The 20,862-nt window shown below is 39.4% G+C and overlaps 1 protein-coding gene across 1 annotated transcript in view; it reads left to right on the top strand.

The window, feature by feature from the left end:
• Positions 1-20,862, top strand: part of LOC126474622 (uncharacterized) — a 624,438-nt gene that overhangs the window by 336,514 nt on the left and 267,062 nt on the right. Inside the window, exons 5-6 of the mRNA XM_050102100.1 lie at positions 564-686; positions 779-901. Of these exons, the coding sequence (XP_049958057.1) occupies positions 564-686; positions 779-901 (246 nt within the window). The remainder of the gene's footprint in view (positions 1-563; positions 687-778; positions 902-20,862) is intronic.

Here is a 20,862-nt window from a genome sequence, read left to right as displayed (position 1 = left end):
AAAATCCGGGAATTTTTTTTCCTTGTCCACGTATACACCCTGAGGTTGCTAGCCTTAATTGCCCCAGGTCCCATTGAGTTTTACCCCTAACGGTTGAGGGACTAACCAGTGGATTTGGTAGTCTTTGCCGTCTGACCACAAAGGTGACCACAACTCAGAATATGTCCGAGATGCCCACCCTTATTCCAAAGTAACTGGTATCCCGACTGTCAGGACCAGTTACTTGACCACTCATACGTTGCCCGTGGTTCATGAACTAGGACATTACAACAGGAACCCACACCATGAATCACGCATATCAAATGTTTGTAAAAAAAAAGAAAAGAAAAGAGAAAAAAAACTGTGCAATGTTTAATTCTTGTGCAATAAATAATTGGACTTTATGTGCACACTGTATATAGTAATGCGTGCTGTTATTAAAGATGATGTCTGAGAACTGAATAACATTCCAGTAATTTCTTTCCGATTCAGTGTTTGTTGGATTGAATTTGCTGTCTATCTTCACAAAATTGCACTTAACATGTATGATAATGTATAGCATCTCTGTGTGATATGTTGGACAGAAAGCCCAGAGAAGGGAAAAGAAAAGGATAATCCAGAACAAGGACACGAAAATGCCAAAAGTGGAAAGAAAATAAGGAGAGATGACTCCCTCGATTACTGCAAGACAACAAGTAAAAACAAAGGTAAAAGTTTAATCTTCTACATTTTAGAGTTAACATGTCTGACTATAACACTTGACTTAATGTATAGCTTTTCTGTATGACATGTTGGACAGAAAGCCCACAGAAGGCAAAAGAAAAGGATAACCTGGAACAAAAACACCAAAATACCAAAAGTGGAAAGAAAATAAGAAGAGATGACTTCCTTGATCACTGCAAGGAAACAAGTAAAAACGAAGGTAAAACTTTAATCTTCTACATTTTAGAGTTTTATGTGTCTGACAGCTCCTACCATAGCTGGTGGTGGTAGCAGTAGCAGTCATGTGTAGTTGAGGTGTGTGTGTGTGTGTTTCATCCTTGCTGAAAAAGTCTTTGGCCAAAAGGTATTAATGCATAATAGTCTCGTTGTTGTGCCTCTCTGCAGCTCAGCGAGTCATCTCTGTGGTAAGTAACTGTCCATCCTTTTCCTAATAGTGTTAACGTAGTATACAGCTTTATTCCAAATGATGGACTCAGTTTCAAAACTTCATATTTATTAAAGTACAAATCCAAAATGAACAAGCCTTAGACCAATGAAAAGAGGAAGTTTCAAAGTTTTTTTTTCAAAATGTTTGATATCAATTTAATAATTTGTATTTAATTAGTTTTTAATAATTATTTAATAATTCGAAATGTTTTAAATGTTCAGTTTAGCCACTGTTGGCTGCACGGCATCAATGTGGTAGCCAAACTCGTTCCACATGCGTGAAAGTGTATCTGCTGTTACTGAGTGCACAGCAGTGATTCAGTTCCGCAGATTGTTCAGAGTGGTTGGTATAGCCAGGATGTAAACAGCTTCCTTCAACTAACCCCCATAAGAAATAGTCGCAGGGTGTGAGATCAGGAGATCTCGGTGGCCAGAAATGCAGAGCCAGGTCCTCATGTCCCCTGCGATCGATGTAGTGCTGAGGAAGGGAGTCATTCAAAAAGCCTCGTACATCATGGTGCCAATGGGGCGGAGCTCCATCCTGTTGGAAAATGAAGTTTTGGAAATCTTCCATAACTTGAGGAAACAGTAATTATTCCAACATGTCCAGGTACGTGATTCCCATTACAGTTCTTTCTGCAAAGACAAATAGTCCATAAATCTTTGTATGGGATATGGCACAGAACACGTTGATCTTCGGTGAGTCTCTTTTGTGTTGTAATGGCGAATGTGTATTTTCCAAACCCCACGTGCAACCATTGTGTCTGTTGACTTTTTCACTAAGGTGGAGCGTCACTTCATTGCTAAAACTTACACGCTGTAGAAATGCGTCATCCTCCATCTTTGTTAGCACATGAACACAAATTGGGGTTGAGAACCTGCATAATATGTAATCAATAGAGCTTGTACAGCAAATGCTGTCTCAGAACTTTCCATATAGTTGGTTGGGGTATTCCAAGTTCTCGACTGGCTCTGTTGGTAGACTTAATGGGACTGCACACAAAACTTTCTTGAATCTGTCGGACATCATCCTCTGACACAGACGGTCGGCCTGTGCTTTTTCCGTTGCATACACCCCCAGTCTGTTTAAATTGTTTAAACCAATGGCTAATGCCTTTGTGAGTTAGTGATTGAATACCAAATGTGGTACGAAATGCCCACCGCACTACAATTTGCGACTCACTTTTCGCAAACTCAAGAATGCAGAAAACCCTGTGCTCCACAGTTGCCATCTCACTCACAACTGTCAGTGAAACAGAATGATGGCCCTATGGCTGTGTGAACCCTACCAGCCGCTTCTGAAACCGTTGCTGCTGCCCACCAAAAACTTTGAAACTTCCTCTTTTCATTGGTATAAAGCTTGTTCATCTTGGATTTGTACTTCAATATATACGAATTTTTGAAAGTGGGCCCATCATTTAGAATAATCTTGTACATTTCTGTAGGAGATGGTAAAAGCTAGTTAGGAGCCAGCGGCAGACTTACATGTTTTGTGCAGCAATGTTGTAAACGCTTGCCATGAGGTCTATGTCTACATGAGCTCTCTACAATTCCCACTTAGTACCACCTGTCTGAAGGTGGTTCGATGAACCCTCTGCTGGGCACATAAGTGTTAATTGCAGAGAAATTGTAGACCTCATGGTGACCATTGGCAACATTGCCGCACAGAACACTAAGTATTCCACTGTCTTCTATCTACCTTTTTACCATTTCCTGCAAAAATATATGTTGTTGTTGTGGTCTTCAGTCCTGAGACTGGTTTGATGCAGCTGTCCATGTTACTCTGTCGTGTGCAAGCTTCTTCATCTCCAAGTAGCTACTGCAAAGAATGGAAAGCAGAAAGGTGGAAGGAGTATATAGAGGGTCTATACAGGGACGATGTTCTTGAGGACAGTATTATGGAAATGGAAGAGGAGGTAGATGAAGATGAAATGAGAGATATGATACTGCGTGAAGAGTTTGACAGAGCACTGAAAGACCTAAGTCAAAACAAGGCTCCGGGAGTAGACAACATTCCATTAGAACTACTGACAGCCTTGGGAGAGCCAGTCCTGACAAAACTCTACCATCTGGTGAGCAAAATGTATGAGACCAGCGAAATACCCTCAGACTTCAAGAAGAATATAATAATTCCAATCCTAAAGAAAGCAGGTGTTGACAGATGTGAAAATTACCGAACTATCAGTTTAATAAGTCACAGCTGCAGAATACTAACGCGAATTCTTTACAGATGAATGGAAAAACTGGTAGAAGCCGACATCCTTCTAAATCTGCTTAGTGTATTCATCTCTTGGTCTCCCTCTACGATTTTTACACTCCACGCTGCCCTCCAGTACTAAATTGGTGATCTCTTGATGCCTCAGAACATGTCCTACCAACCGATCCCTTCTTCTGGTCAAGTTGTGCCACAAACTCCTCTTCTCCCCAATTCTATTCAATACCTCCTCATTAGTTATGTGATCTACCCATCTAATCTTCAGCATTCTTCTGTAGCACCACATTTCGAAAGCTTCATTCTCTTCTTGTCTAAACTATTTATCGTCCATACATGGCTACACTCCATACAAATACTTTCAGAAACGACTTCCTGACACTTAAATTTTTACTCGATGTTAACAAATTTCTCTTTTTCAGAAAATCTTTCCTTGCCATTGCCAGTCTACATTTTATATCCTCTCTACTTCGACCATCATCAGTTATTTTGCTCCCCAGATAGCAAAACTCCTTTACTACTTTAAGTGTCTCATTTCCCTATCTAATTCCCTCAGCATCACCCGACTTAATTCGACTACATTCCATTATCCTCGTTTTGCTTTTGTTGATGTTCATCTTATACCCTCCTTTCAAGACACTGTCCATTCCATTCAACTGCTCTCCCAAGTCCTTTGCTGTCTCTGGCAGAATTACAATGTCATCGGCGAACCTCAAAGTTTTTATTTCTTCTCCATGGATTTTAATACTTACTCCGAACTTTTCTTTTGTTTCCTTTATTGCTTGCTCAATATACAGATTGAATAGCATCGGGGAGAGGCTACAACCCTGTCTCACTCCCCTCCCAACCACTGCTTCCCTTTCATGTCCCTCGACTCTTATAACTGCCATCAGATTTCTGTACAAATTGTAAATAACCTTTCGCTCCCTGTATTTTACCCCTGCCACCTTCAGAATTTGAACGAGAGTATTCCAGTCAGCATTGTCAAAAGCTTTCTCTAAGTCTACAAATGCTAGAAATGTAGGTTTGCCTTCCCTTAATCTTTCTTCTAAGATAAGTCGTAGGGTCAGTATTGCCTCATGTGTTCCAACATTTCTACGGAATCCAAACTGATCTTCCCCAAGGTCGGCTTCTACCAGTTTTTCCATTCGTCTGTAAAGAATTCGCGTTAGTATTTTGCAGCTGTGACTTATTAAACTGATAGTTCGGTAATTTTCACATCTGTCAACACCTGCTTTCTTTGGGATTGGAATTATTATATTCTTCTTGAAGTCTGATGGTATTTCGCTGGTCTTATACATTTTGCTCACCAGATGGTAGAGTTTTGTCAGGACTGGCTCTCCCAAGGCTGTCAGTAGTTCCAATGGAATGTTGTCTACTCCCGGAGCCTAGTTTTGACTTAGGTCTTTCAGTGCTCTGTCAAACTCTTCACGCAGTATCATGTCTCCCATTTCATCTTCATCTACCTCCTCTTCCATTTCCATAATATTGTCCTCAAGAACATCTCCCCTGTATAGACCCTCTATATACTCCTTCCACCTTTCTGCTTTCCCTTCTTTGCTTAGAACTGGGTTTCCATCTGAGCTCTTGATATTCATACAAATGGCTCTCTTTTCTCCAAAGGTTTCTTTAATTTTCCTGTAGGCAGTATCTATCTTACCCCTTGTGAGATAAGCCTCTACATCCTTACATTTGTCCTCTAGCCATCCTTGCTTAGCCATTTTGCACTTCCTGTCGATCTCATTTTTGAGGCGTTTGTAACCTTTTTTCTGCTTCACTTACTGCATTTTTATATTTTCTCCTGTCAGCAATTAAATTCAATATCTATTCTGCTACCCAAGGACTGTTACTAGCCCTCGGCTTTTAACCTACTTGATCCTCTGCTGCCTTCACTATTTCATTCCTCTAAGCTACCCATTCTTCTTCTACTGCATTTCTTTCACCCATTCCTGTCAATTGTTCCCTTATGCTCTTCCTGAAACTCTGTACGACTTCTGGTTCTTTCAGTTTATCCAGGTCACATCTCCTTAAATTCCCACCATTTTGCAGTTTCTTCAGTTTTAATCTACAGTTCATAATCAATAAATTGTGGTCAGAGTCTACATCTGCCCCTGGAAATGTCTTAAAATTTAAAATCTGGTTCCTAAATCTGTCTTACCATTATATAATCTATCTGAAACCTTCCAGTATCTCCAGGGTTCTTCCATGTATACAACCTTCTTTCATGATTTTTGAACCAAGTGTTAGCTATGATTAAGTTATGCTCTGTGCAAAATTCTACCAGGCGGCGTCCTCTTTCATTTCTTAGCCCCAATCCATATTCACCTACTACGTTTCCTTCTCTTCCTTTTCCTACTGTCGAATTCCAGTCACCCATGACTATTAAGTTTTCATCTCCCTTCACTATCTGAATTATTTCTTTTATCTCATCATACATTTCATCAATCTCTTTGTCGTCTGCAGAGCTAGTTGGCATATAAACTTGTACTACTGTGGTAGGCGTGGGCTTTGTATCTATCTTGGCCACAATAATGCGTTCACTATGGTGTTTGTAGTAGCTTACCCGCAGTTCTATTTTTTTATTCATTATTAAACCTATTTGATTACCTCTATTTGATTTTGTATTTATAACCCTGTATTCACCTGACCAAAAGTCTTGTTCCTCCTGCCACCGAATTACACTAATTCCCACTATATCCAACTGTGGTGTGCGTACTGTAAGACCTTCGGTACACACACCATCAGATTATTTGACTTGTCGCTCTAACGAAGTAGGCGAGTGTCAGCAATATGTCTCGTGGTCTTATCGTGGCGTGTTTATCTTCTGCCGTTAGGTCAGACGATAGAAATGCCACTTGCACGCTTAGAGTAGCAGATTGATGGTGACCAACTTTAAACAGAACTTGATTAATTTCCACACACATTTATTAAAATAATAAGAACATAAAATTACTTACTTGATTCTGGATGCTATTTACAATTGACAATCTGAAGTTCCTTTGGTCTTGGTACGTTAATCTTATTCTCACATATCTCTGATACTTGACAAAGTGTCAATACATTTATCTTCATGGCTATGTACAGGAATAGGATAGTCTTATTAGGCACAGACTGAAACTTGACTATAGACTGGTACAGACTAATGCAGGCTGGTGCAGACTAATGCAGACTAATTAATCGGAGGTATGGACACTCTTTATAATACCTCGTGCGCTCAGGTATCACTGCGCGAGTGTGATCCGCGAGGAGAAAAGGTTCTACGTTAGCAGCAATCTCATTGGCTGCGTTACATATTGATACACGGATCGGCGGAAGCAGAATTTGGTCCGTCTCTAAGACAGCACCATCTCGTAGTGAGGAGACGGACGAGCGCTGCGCCTGCGCTGTTGTGCTTAGCGGGGCGCGCTGTAGTGGGAAAGTTGTGTACGCGCTGACTACGCGGAACTATGTACACAACACTAACTTTAACCTATCCATTTCCCTTTTTAAATTTTCTAACCTACCTGCCCGATTAAGGGATCTGACATTCCACGCTCCGATACGTAGAACGCCAGCTTTCTTTCTCCTGATAACGACATCCTCTTGTGTAATCCCTGCCCGGAGATCCGAATGGGTTTCTATATTACCTCCTGAATATTTTACCCAAGAAGACGCCATCATCATTTAATCATACAGTAAAGCTGCATGCCCTCGGGAAAAATTATGGCTGTAGTTTCCCCTTGCTTTCAGCCGTTCACAGTACCACAACAGCAAGGCCGTTTTGGTTAGTGTTACAGGGCCAGATCAGTCAATCATCCAGACTGTTGCCCCTGCAACTACTGAAAAGGCTGCTGCCCCTCTTCAGGAACCACACGTTTGTCTGGCCTCTCAACAGATACCCCTCCGTTGTGGTTGCACCTCCGGCACGGCTATCTGTATCGTTGAGGCACACAAGCCTCCCCACCAACAGCAAGGTCCATGGTTCCAGGTGGGGGGGGGGGGGGGGGCAAAAAATATATACTGTGCTAAAAAACTAATGTACACAGTGTAAAGTCCCATGGTTGTCAGCATAATAAAATTTACTACCTGCTCACCATTCCCTTTCCCACATTTGTCTTTGTTCTCAGCTAAGCTGGTGTTGCCGGTCCTCCTCCAACACCTTTGAACTTTGAATTCTTCAAAATAAATCTGCACATGATCACAGTTTCCAAAAGTTCATCTGTAGAAGTAAGACAACTCCTATATTAGTCTACTACACAATCTTAAAACGTTGATCCTAGTAGAAATAGTTTATTCTGTAAATGTAAGATAACCCTGTATTTTTCAATGACGAATTTGGGAAAAAATGACACCTTTGTTATCAGGTAAATACTTGAATACATTGACATCTACATCCTTACTTTGCAAATCACTGAAAACACTGTATAGCACATGGTGGAGGGTATGTCCCATTGTATCAGTTATTCAAGTTTCTTCCCATTCTGTTCACTTATGGAGCGTGGGAAGAACGATTGTTTGAATGTCTCTGTGCCTGCTGTAATCATTCTAATCTTGTCCTCATGATCACTTTGTGAGTGATATGTAGGGTGTTGTAGTATATTCATAGAATTGTCGTTTAAAGCCAGTTTTTGAAACCTTCTTGGTAGACTCTCTTGAGATAGTTTATGTCTGTCTTCAAGAGTCTATCAGTTCAGTTTTTTCAGCATCTTTGTAACACTTTCTCACAGGCCAGACAAACAGGTGACCATTTGCAAGGAATCTGCTGTGTAGTCTGATTGCAGTTCCTCAGTATTCTACCTATAAACTGAAGTCTACTAGCTGTTTTACCCACATCTGAGCCTGTCTGATCATTCCATTTCATATCTCTACAAAGTGTTACATCTAGGTATTTGTATGAGTTGGTCAATTCCAACTGTGATTCATCGATATTATAGTCATAGATATGATTTTTCGCTTTGTGAAGTGCACAGTTTTACATTTCTGAACATTTACAGCAATTTGCCAATCTTTGCACCACTTCGACATCTTACCAAGATCTGACTGAATATTTAAGCAGCTTTTTTGAAACAGTACTTTATTATAGATTACTGTGTCATCTACAAACAGTCTGAGGTTACTATTAACATTGTCCGCAAGATCATTAAGCCAACGGCTTTGCCGTTGTGGTAACACCGGTTCCCATCAGATCACCAAAGTTAAGTGCAGTTGGGCTGGGCTAGCACTTGGATAGGTGATCATGTGGGCTGCTGAGCGCTATTGGCAAATGAGACTTAACTGAGGAGCTACTTGATTGAGAAGTAGTGGCTCCAGTCTCATGAACTGACATACGGCCAGGAGGGCGGTGTTCTGACCACATGTCCCTCCATATTCGCATCGAGTGACGCCTGTGGGCTGAGGATAACACGGCGGCCTGTCGGTACCATTGGGCCTTCATGACCCGTTCGGGCGGAGCTTAGTTTTAGTTTTTTAGCAAGATAATTAACATACAACATGAACAGAAAGGGCCCCAAAACACTTTCCTGCAGCACACCCAAAGATACTTCTACAGCTGATGATGGCTCTCCATGCAAGATAACAAGCTGTGTCCCCCCTATCATAAAGTCCTCATCCAGTCATAAATTTTACTTTATACCCTATATGATTGAACTTTTGACGTAAGTGTAGGTGTGGTACTGAGTCAAATGCTTTTTGGAAATTGAAAAATATTGCATCTACTTGACTGCCTTGATCCAAAGCTTTCAGTATGTCATATGAGAACAGTACTAGTTGAATTTCACATGATTGGTGTTTTCAGAATCTATGCTGGTTGGCATTCATAAAGATGCTGAATTTTCCCAAACCAGAACTCAGCATATTAAAATACATTTTCTTTTACTGTTAAGTGAAGCACATAGTTGGTAGGACTTTGGACTTGTTACTAAGTTGCAATGGAAACCTTAACAGGCAAAAAGCCATATAAGAGTGTCAAATCATTGTTATTTTTTATCTGATGATAGTTAATTTATTAATATGTAATTAATTAATATATGATTAATTAATAATTTATAAATGATATATTTAAGTTTAAATTCAGGTTAGGCTTTCTCATGTTACCAGTGGAAATATTTTAACATACACCATAGTGACATGTACTCAGTAAAGACTACCATTCTTGAAGTCAAGGAGGCACAACAAATGCAAGCCTTTTTTAGACATTCATAAATTCAGGTTCATCAGACATGCTAGCCTATATCTTGGTTGGATTTTTCATCAGATTTTTTGCATTCAATTATCAGCAGTTCACCTTTCCTTTCTTTAGATAATTTTAGTGTACATAAAATGCTGATTTCATTCTTTCTTCAGTAGCTATGTCAATTATTGAAGACGTTCTTCCTAAGATCCTTCATCACTCAGTGTGAGTTTGTTTCTAAGGGTCTGCAAAAATATTTGGCTACTTTTTATCAATAGTTTGCAGCCTGTAGCATCCTGGTCCCCTCTCCCATTCCAGTGCTTTGCTAGTTTTTACTCTACAATTGATCTCTGGTGAAGTATATTAGAGAGTCAGTAGAAGTTACTATTTTGTTTTGGTGTTATCTATTGACAATGCATTTTTTATTGTGCTATAAACATAAACTACAATTAAATTGAAAGTTATGTAAAATGAAAGATACATAATATGTTTTAAAATATTTATGTTAATTTTTGTAGGGCATGACTTATTACATTATTCAAATCCTAAACCAAAGTATTCTCAATGAGTATGCAATAATTTCATTTCAACTTTAGTGTGATGGGCCAGCTTGTAAACCATTTACAGTTGTATGTAGTACAGTACAATGGAAATTCTTGGATGGACAAGTACGTAAAATACGGGAAAGGCAACAACTTACTCATAGAGGACTGATGTGCAGTGCATAGGAACACGTAATAGATAACAATTAACACTAGCCTTTGAACTCTTGCTCTTTTTCTTGTAGGAGTACCACATTAATACATACACAGACACTCAGACTTACACGTTCATAGCAGCAGTGAGCCTCAGTTGTGGCACAGTTGGCAGTCCAAATTGCAGTAAAGTAAAATTAATTTTAATATGTTCATGTTGAAATATCGCCCTGAAATTTTGGGCCCACATTGACGATTCGTGTATTGTGAACATACATTTTTTCTTTCAGCATTGTAAAAAATTCCGATTTTGAAATATTTAGAGTTAAGAAGATATTTTACTTTGGGAAATTTAGCATTTTGATAAATATGCCCTAATAGCTCACGTTTGTAAAGATTATAAGAAACTGAATAAAATTAAATGAAGTTGAGGTCCGTGAGTCAAAGACTTTTTGAGATACAGGCACATTAAAATGTCAAAAGCAACAAAAATTACACAATTTTGGAGTACACCCTATTTTGATAAGCAGAATAAAATGACAAAAAACTGCAAAATTCTGAATAATTAAGGTTCAAATTTATTTTTTTATTTGTTGATTTCACAAAGAATAACACTTTTAAACTAATGGGCAGTTAATCCTCCTGTTAGCACCTGTTTTCTTTAGTGTTGGGGTGTGTTGGGATTAATACATTCCTCTTCAATTCTGAGGATTGCCTGTGCCATATATTCCAAATGCCAGATGGAACAGTTTTGTCATTGTTCCAGAAAATTTCGGGAGAACTACCGGATGATTGTAACTTCATGCCACAATATTTCGGTGCAAAGTCTTCTGGCCATCTTCAGGTGATACTGGCGAAAACACACTGAGCTATGATATTTAAGGCTCCATCGGCACATGCGTGGTGGATTCACTTGGTGTTCCACTCACGCTACTTGAGCGTATTTGATTCTGCTGCGCCGTGCACTCTCCATGGTGAAAACTCACCGCATCTATATCAATTCGATTGCTTCCTGCAGTTCTATCACAGAACTATGCTGGCTACGGAGGACCCGAAGTTAATCAATGATTGGATTCCATGCTGAATTCAATTTGAAACCACCATCTTGATTAATAAGAGACTCACTGTCAGACAGTTGTATTTCCATGGAGTCAGTAATAATAGAACTCCACAAGTTAGACATATGGACCACAGTTTTTGTCTAACTGTGATTCATTACATGACCAGTGGAAATGCAGTATTCGGTGATGGCAGACTTACAAAGCTGAAGGAGGCAAGTATGCTGCTGATGTTCTACAATGCGATCCTGCACAGTAAGTGTTATTTGCACTTTATAAGATTTGCCGCATTCACACAGAATCCTGTAAACACCTGCCTTGTGCAGCTCTAGGTCATCTTTGACAGATTCCAACATTGACAAAATTTTTGCAGGATATTGCTTTCACTTTGTATTTTCTTAGTATTCTGCCTATTTGTGCTGAAATAGTGCCAGTATATGGTAAATAGGCAGTCGTTTTAAAAGTCTCTTCCTCTTCTTTTCTCTGTTGCTCTCAGGTGTACAGCACTCTCTTCCCTTGCTGGGACGAATACCCATTCTTCAGAAATACAGTCTGCCGGTGCTCCAGTTACGTTTGCAAACTATTGGTGTCAGAGATGACGTAGGCTTGGTGAATCATGGTTTTCAAAACACTGATCGTTTGTGCCGGATGATGGCAACTAGCGGCTTGCAAGTAAAGGTCTGTGTGAGTGGATTTCTATATACTGAATGACCAAGTGTGCCATACGTCGCACCAAGACATCTAAAATCAGAAGACAATTTCTCCAACTCCATAGTAAATTTTATGTTTTTGTGTATGGAGTTCAGATATTGTAGAAACTGCCACAGACGATCCAAACCATGAGGCCAAACTATAAAAGTATCGTCAATATATTGCCAGAATCAGAATACTGTTGGTTTAAAAGTGGCTGAGGTGAGTACTCTCTCCTCAAAATCTTCCATAAGAAGATTGGCCATCAGGGGTGGCAAAGGACTTCCCATGGCGACACCGTCTGATTGCTCATAAAACTTGTTGTTAAATAAAAATACGTAGAGGAGGGGGTGTGCTGAAACAGCACTGTAATATCAGCTCCAAACCTATTGCCAATGAGATGAAGTGAGACCACAAGAGGTACATTTGTAAAAAGAGAAACCACATCAAAACTGACCAACAAGTCATAAGTTTGCAGCTGCAATAACTTAAGTCTGCTGATGAGATCACTAGAATTATTTACGTGATAATGTGGACACTTTCCTACCATTGGTTTGAGCAAAGACGCCAAGTACTTAGCTAAGTTGTAGATGGCTGCTCCAATATTACTACAATTGGACATAATGGTATGTTATCCTTGTGGATCTTTGGCAAACCATACAGCTTAGGTGGAACTTAACTATTTGGTTTCAATTTGTTAATTACCTCCTTGTTTTCTGCACCACTTGTGTAGTAAGATCCTTATCGATTTTATGATATATTGAGTCACTTAATAAAACATTGATCTTATTAATGTAGTCCTCCTGCAGTATTAAAACAGTAGCATTACCTTTGTCTGATTTAAGTACCACTGTATCCGGGTCTGCTCGTAAGTTCTGGAGGGCTGCCCTCAGCATAGGCGAGATGTTGCTCTTCGGCGGTGCAGCTCTTGTCAACACATGACAAAACTCTTGATGCACTTCCTCAGCTCCAACTGTAGCAAGATGGCGCACAGCTTCTTTGATGGAACTGACACAGTTCAGTAGTGATGGAACAGGTGTAGGAGTAAAATTGAGACCTCTTGCTCAGACGTAGTCACGTCATCTGTAGGTTTCCCAGTCAAGTTAATAATGGATCATCTAGTAGGAACTTCCTCCAGCATCTGTGTCAAAAGTCAGTTGAACTTGGCCATTTGTCTTATCGTAGCCTTGTCATGGCTCCAGTTTGCTTTAGCCCATGTCACACCATCCACTCAGTCCCAAAACAACACAGACAGTCTTGCTGCCAATTCTAAACGAAGATAATACATGTCCTTTGGTGTGGACATGTATTGTCCCTTAAATACCAGAGCTCAGTGTGTATCACCTGAAGATGGCCAGAAGACTCTGCCCTGAAATATTGTGGCAGGAAGTTACAAACATCTGGCAGTTCTTTCAAAATTTTGTGGGACAATATGTGTGCCAGGAAAGTTTTAAATCTCACAGTTTTGTCATTGTTTATTCTTTTAAGGATCTTAATAGTTTTGAGGAAAAGTCTACTCAAGGGGCCTTGTTTTGGCTTGTGTCTTTTCATGATTACTCAAATTCTTCTAGCAGTATCAAATCCTCTAACTCATTTTTATCAACTTCCTCTTTGCTTCCATTCATTATCTTAAAGGTCCTTTGTTTTTTATGGTCCATCAGTATTTTACTTCCACTTTTTAGCCTTCAATTTCTTGTTTGATGTGGACTTACTATCTGAAATATTGATGTTCACACATTTGTTCCTCATTTCTCCAATGGTTTCAATAAAAGTAATCAATGTTTGAGAATGTAATGTAATAGATAAAAAAGATCTACTTGACAACCGGTGACATGAGAACACACACATGAAGATACAGAAATTTGCAAGCTTTTGGAGCCAGTGGCTCCTTCTGGCTGAAGGGTTGAAGAGGAAGGAAGAGGAATGAAGGAAATGGACTTATGAGGTTTAAGAACAGGGGAGAGTTAGTGAAGTTACCTAGAACCCTGGGTCAGGGGACACTAACAGGACGGGATGAGAAGGGAAGACTGATTGTTGGGGACTGCACCAGACAAGATTTGAAATCCTGAAAACTTAAAGATGGAAGATAGGGTAATACACAAGGCAGAGATTACTGACAAAACATCAAGCACAAGTTAATAAGAGTGGAAAGCTAAGACCATAGTACATGGCAGAGGTGGGGGCCTGGTTAAATAGATAGGTGAGAAAATAAAAGATATAGAAAACTGAATGGGACTGAAGAAAGTAATAGTGAGACCAGAAAAATTAGCATAAATTAAGGCCAGGTGGTGATGAGAATCAAGGACATGTTGTTCCAAGAAAATGATGTCTAGGGAGAAGAATTCAGATGGCATATGTAGTGAAGCAGGCACTGAGGTGAAACCTGCCATGTCGTAGAGCAAGTATTTCCACAGGATATTTTCTGTTGCCAGTATACACGCTCTACCTATCCCCACTCATCCTAGCTAATAACTTGGTGATAGTCATGCCAGTCTAAAAAACTGAACAGTGTTTACATAACAGTTGGAATATGACGTGTTGTTTCACAAGTGGCTCTCCCTTTGATAGTGTGTGTTTGGCCAGTTATAGGGCTCCTGTTGCAGAGTGTGCTCTACTACAACATGACAGCCGGACCTTGGCACTTGTTTCACCACATGTGCCGTCTGGATCCCCCCCCCCCCCCCCCTGCCCCCCCTAGTTTCTCAGAATTCCACAGATGGGGCTGGCTCTTGGTTCTTGCCAGCCATTTGGTCATAATTTATGTTAACCTCTTTAGTCTCAGTATTACTTTCTTCACTTCCTTTTAGTTTTCTGTATCTTTTATTTCCTGAGCTGACTATTTTTCTCCACACTCCCCCCCCCCCCCTCCCCCCTCCCACCACCACCCGTGTTACATACAATGCCCTTAGCTTTCTGCTCTTATTAACTCGGACAGAATGTTTTGTCAAGAATCTTGCATATTGCTCTACTTTCCACCTTTAAGCTCCCAGGATTTCAAATCTTGTCGGTTTCAGTCTCCAACAATAAACCTTTCCCTCTCATCCTGTCCTGTAAGTCTCCACTGACCCAAGGTTCTAGGTAACTTCTCCTAACTCTCCCCATTTCTTAAACTTCACCTGTCCTTTTCCTTCACCCCTCTTCCTTCCCCTTAAACCTTTCAGCCAGAAGAATGAACCACTGGCTCCAAAAGCTTGCAAATTTCTATACCTTTATATGTGTAATTTCTATACCTTTATATGTGTTCTCCTGCCACTGCTTGGTGAGTATACTTTGTATCTATTTTTTCTTGTAAGAGCTGTGCGTGAATTTTTTAGGACAGAAAATGTAAAAAATATGACAGATGTGAGCAGGGGGGGAGGGGGGGATAATTTGGCTGAGTGACAGTTACCTTCAAATTATAGCTTGAGCAATTAGAAACACTAATAACCATATAAAGAGGTTAGATTTTATGAAACTCTGCCACATGAAAGCAGTGAACGAAAGTAGACATAGTAGGCTAATTTACTGATATGTTTATTACCAGAATTTGCACTAACCCTAATAGCATTAAGTTACTGAACTCAGATATTTCAACAGGTCAGAAGTCAGGCATTTCAACAGGTCATCAGTATGTTTCTTCCAATCCAATTTCTCATCAATGTACACATCCATAAATTTTGAATATTCTGCTGCCTTAGTAACAGACTTCTATTCAAAGTGTTTATTTATCAGTGGTGTTATGCCCTTTACTGTACGGAACTGTATATACTGTGATTTCTCAAAATTTAGTGAGAGTCCATTTGCTGAGATTGTGATCTGTGGGGGTTCAAATGATGCCTTACGCAATGAAGGTTTGGATAGTGTCAATGCCTTAAGAACATCTCTACACCAACTGAAACATACCACAATAACTGTTTCTGACCTTCTACACAGGCAGAATTTAATTTAGTCTTGGTGTGTTATTGAGTCAATATGAGCTACAAATAATTATTATGCCGAAATCAGCAGCGGTTTTCCTAATAGTTACTTGATAGAAGTACACAAATTTAATGGAGGACTTCACACCAATTGTGGACTTGATCCTAGTTAGCATGGAAAAAACTTAAGAGTCCTTAGTCTATAAAATTACAAAAACTTCGTGTAACTATGTACCTTGAAACTCTTAACTCATCAAAACTTAAGGAAGTAGTGCAAAAAGTAGTGAATACAGACATTCTATCTCAGACAGATGGCTACTGGGGAAAGAAACACAGTATAAACAAGCCTGTACCACTTCTTCTTTCCATTCAAACAGGCCACTTTGAACAAATTTCTGGTGAGAAAATGTAATATAGATGCACCTCTCAAATCACCAACCAAGAGTTCTGTTTTAGACCAAACTGTGTAACTGCTCAACAGCCTCTTGTTGTTTCAACTTATGTGCTAGATTTTTAACCTTTGAAATTTCTTAATTTTTACTCTACATTTCATAATTAACAAGTTATGGTCAGTGTCCATTCTCAAAATATTTTACAGTTTAGAATCTGGTTTCTGAATTTGCCACATAATTATGTAATGGGTCTGTAACCTTCTGGTGCCACCAGGTCAGTTTTAGACACATCCTTCCTTGGTGATAGTTAAACAAATTGTTTACATTGATGAAACTGTCTTCTGTGTAACAGTCTGACAGGTTGGCTTCCCCTTTTGTTCCTTCACCTTCCCAGTGTTCTTCCTTTTCCTACTATTGAACCCAAGTCTCCCATCACAATCAAATTCTTGTTTCCATCAGGGTTCTGAATAATTTCTTTTGTCTTCTGCAGAGCTTTATTTTATTCCTTCATCATCTGCAGATCAAGTGGGCATCACTACTGTGGTGGACTATGGCTTTGTGTCTATTTTGACTATCATAATCCATTCACTATGCTATTTGTCGATTATTCAAATTAATGTGTAGAATCTGTGAGACTGGAGACATAAGGACTATCGGAAGAATATCATAAACACAATCTCAAGGATAAACAAAAGTGGATAAATTTAAGAATTTCTTGCACAATTAACTTAACAGCCCATGCAGCCAAGATACTGATACAAATAATATATAGAAGAAGGGAAAGATAATTGAGGATATGTTAGATGGCTATTGGTTTGGCTTTAGGAAAGATAATGACATCAGAGAGGCAGATCTCACACTGAGTTTGATAAGAGGTAAGACTTAAGGAAAATCAAAACACTTTCATAGGATTTATTGACCTATAAAATTTAATTCAACAAATAAAATGCCACTAAATGTTTGAAAATAAATATAAGCTACATGAAAAGCTGATAATAAACAACACATTCAAGAAACAAGGAGGAGAGTAATAAGAGAGAAATACTCAGATTAAAAAAGCATACTTCTACATCTACATGTACACAGATACTCTGCAAACCACTGTACGGTGCATGGCAGAGGGTACCCTGTACCCCTACCAGTCATTTCCCTTCCTGTTCCATTCACAAATAGTGCGAAGGAAAAACAATTATGTGCCTCCGTATGAGCCCTAATTTCTCATATCTTATCTTTGTAGTCCTTGAGCGCAATGTATGTTGGTGGCAGTCGAATCATGTGGCAGTCAGCTTCAAATGCCAGTCCTCTGAATTTTCTCAGTAGTGTTTCTCAAAAAGAATGTTACATTTCTTCCAAGGATTCCCATTTGAGTTCCTGAAGTATCTCTGTAACGCTTATGTTCTGTTGTGGTCTTCAGTCCGAAAACTGGTTTGATGCACTCTACTGTGTGCAAGCCTCTTCACCTCTGAGTAACTACTGCAACCTACATCCTTCTGAATCTGATTACTGTATTCATCTCTTCATCCTCCTCTACGGTTTTTACCCCCTGCTTTTCTCCAGTACTAAATAGGTGAGAACTATTTGCCTTCCTTACCATGTTTCTCACATGCTCATTCCATTTTATGTTGCTTTGAAACAGTACGCGCAGGCATTTAAATGACTTGACTGTGTCAAGCAGGACATTAGTAATACTGTATCCGAACATTACAAGTTTGTTCTTCCTAACCATCTGCATTAACTTATATTTTTCCACATTTAGAGCATGCTGCAGTTCATCACACCAACTAGAAATTTTGTCTGAGTCGTATTGTATCTTCCTGCAGTCACTCAGTTTTGACACCTTACCATACACCACAGCATCATCAGCAAACAACCACGGGTTACTGCCCACCCTGTCCACCAAATCATTTTATGTATGTAGAGAACAGCAGCAGTCCTATCACACATCCTGTGGCACTCCTGGCGATACCCTTATCTCTGATGGACACTCGCCATTGAGGACAATGTACTGGGTTCTATTACTTAAGAAGTCTTCGAGCCACTCACATATCTGTGAACTAATGCCTGTACCTTTGTTAACAGCCTGCAATGGAACTGTTTCACACCAGCAAAGCTTTTGAAAACCATGATGATTCGTGGACATACGGTTCTTAGACTGAAGAAAGTTTAATATATTCGAACTGAGAATATGTTCAGGGATTATGCAGCAAACCAATATTAGGGATATTGGTCAGTAAATTTTTCAGTTCTGTTCTTTTATTCTTCTTGTGTACTGGAGTCATCTGCACTTTTTTCCAATCACTTGGGACTTTGTGCTAGGTGAGAGATTCACAATAAATGCAGGCTAGTTAAGGGGCCAAGGCCATAGAGTACTCTCTGTAAAATCTAATTGTAGAGTACTCTTTGTAAAACCTAATTGGGATTCCATCTGGACCTGGTGAATTATTTGCTTCCAAATCTTTTAGTCGTTTCTCTACACGAGGGATGCTTATTACTATGTCGTCCGTATGGGAGTCTGTCCATTAATCAAATGACAGTATGGTTGCACCATTCTCCTGTGTGAATGATTTCTTGAACATGAAATTAAAACTTATATTTCATTTTGATTATTTCAACTGTCACACCAGAGTGGTCAACAAGGGTCTGTATGGAAACCTGAGACCACCTTAGCGATTTTACTTGAGACCAGGTATGCAGTCTGCCACTCCTGTTCAAAGAAGCAATGAAGGAATTAAAAGAAGAATGTGAAAGTGGGATTATAATTGGGGTGAAAGCATAACAATGAAAAGATTTGCTGGACGACATTGTTACTCTCAGTGAAAGTGAGGAAGAATTACAGAAGTATGCTATTACCAATCATAGGTCTTAAATTTAGAAAGGAATTTCCTAGAATGTGTATATGGAGCACAGTTTTTTTATGGAATGGAATCATATACCTTGGGGAAAAAATAATCATATACCTTGGGGAAAAAATACTGAAAAGAAGGGAGAGGTCAAAAAGTGTAGGAGAAGACAGAGGTTGGTATACGAGGCAGTCCAACCACATCTTATTCATTATATAGTTTTTTCTGCATTACCCTTGTTTGGGCTTGAATGGGTTACACTGTACTCACTTGGCCATAGTACTTCATTAATTCATACTGTATCTAATTTCAACCCATTCATTAATCTTTTGAAGTTTTCTAATCTGTCTACATGATTAAAGGATCTAAAATTCAAGGCTCTGGTGTGTAGAATTCAAGATTTGTTTTATCTTATGGAAACATCCTTCTGAGTAGTCACTACTGGAAATCCAAATGGAGAAATTTTATCCAAGAGGATGGCATTATCATTAAACCCTACATTAGCACTGCATGTTCTTAGGAAACATAGTAACTGTAATTTACCTTTGCTTTCATGTGTGCTGTAGTAATGTTGCTGAACAAAATTGTCTATGTAATTATCGGTTAGCTGATGCTTTGACATATCAGTTACCTTTAAGTAGAATCAAAATTTTTGTAGGTTATTTTGACATTTCATTATATAAAATTTATTTCTAAATTCATTCAAACCGTCATGCTCATTCGATTTAGTTAATGTTTTGTTTGTGTATGTGACTGTAGTTTCTTCTACCCCTCCAAACCCCCCTTTCCCCTCTCCCCTCTCCCCCCTCTTGAACCATGGACATTACCGTTTGTGGGGTGGCCTGTGTGCCGGCTGTACCATAGGTGGCACCATAATGGAGGGATAATTGTTGAGAGCCCAGACAAGGCGATTCCTGAAGAGGGGCAGCAGTCTTTTCAGTATTTGCAGGTGCAACAGTCTGGGTGACTGCCTGACCTGGCCTTGTAACATCAACCAAAAAGGCCTTCTTGTGCTGGTACTGCGAACAGCTGAAAGCAAGGAGAGACTACAATCCTAATTTTTCCCAAGGGCATTCAGCTTTGCTCTATGGTTGATTGATGATGATGGCATCCTCTTCAGTAAAATATTCCAGAGGTAAAATTGTCTGCCATTGAGATCTCCGGGTGGGGATGTCCCAGGAGGACATTGTCATCAGTAGAAGCAAAACTGACATTCTGCAGATTGCAGCATGGGATGTCAGATCCCTTAATTGAGCAGGTAAGTTAGAAAGTTTAAAAAGGGAAATGCATAGGTTGAAATTAGATATAGTGGGAATTATGAAGTTCGGTGGCAAGAGGAACAAGACTTCTGGTCAGGTGAATACAGGATTATAAATACAAAATCAAGTAGGTGTAATGCGGAATAATGAATAAGGAAATAGGAATGTGGGTGAGCTACTATGAACAGCATAATTAATTAATGCATTATCGAAGCCAAGATAGATGCAAAACCCATGCCTCCCGCATTAGTACAAGTTATAAGCCTACTAACTCCGCAGATGATGGAGCGATTCAGCAAAAGTATGATGAGGTGAAAGAAATTATTCATAAAGTTAAAGGAGACGAAAATTTAATTGTGATGGGGGATTGGAATTCGGTTGTAAGAAAAGGAAGAGAAGGAAAAATAGGTGAATATGGACTGGGGAAAAGGAATGAAAGAGGAAGGCATCTGGTAGAATTTTAGACAGAGCATAATTTAATCATTGCTAACACTTGCTTTAAGAATCATATAAAAAAAGGAAGGTTTTATACATGGAAGAGACC

Source organism: Schistocerca serialis, chromosome 4 (genome assembly GCF_023864345.2).
Source record: "Schistocerca serialis cubense isolate TAMUIC-IGC-003099 chromosome 4, iqSchSeri2.2, whole genome shotgun sequence".
Lineage (NCBI taxonomy): Eukaryota > Metazoa > Arthropoda > Insecta > Orthoptera > Acrididae > Schistocerca > Schistocerca serialis.
The sequence above is the reverse complement of the archived record's forward strand: the minus strand, read 5'-3'. Positions and strand labels throughout refer to the sequence as shown.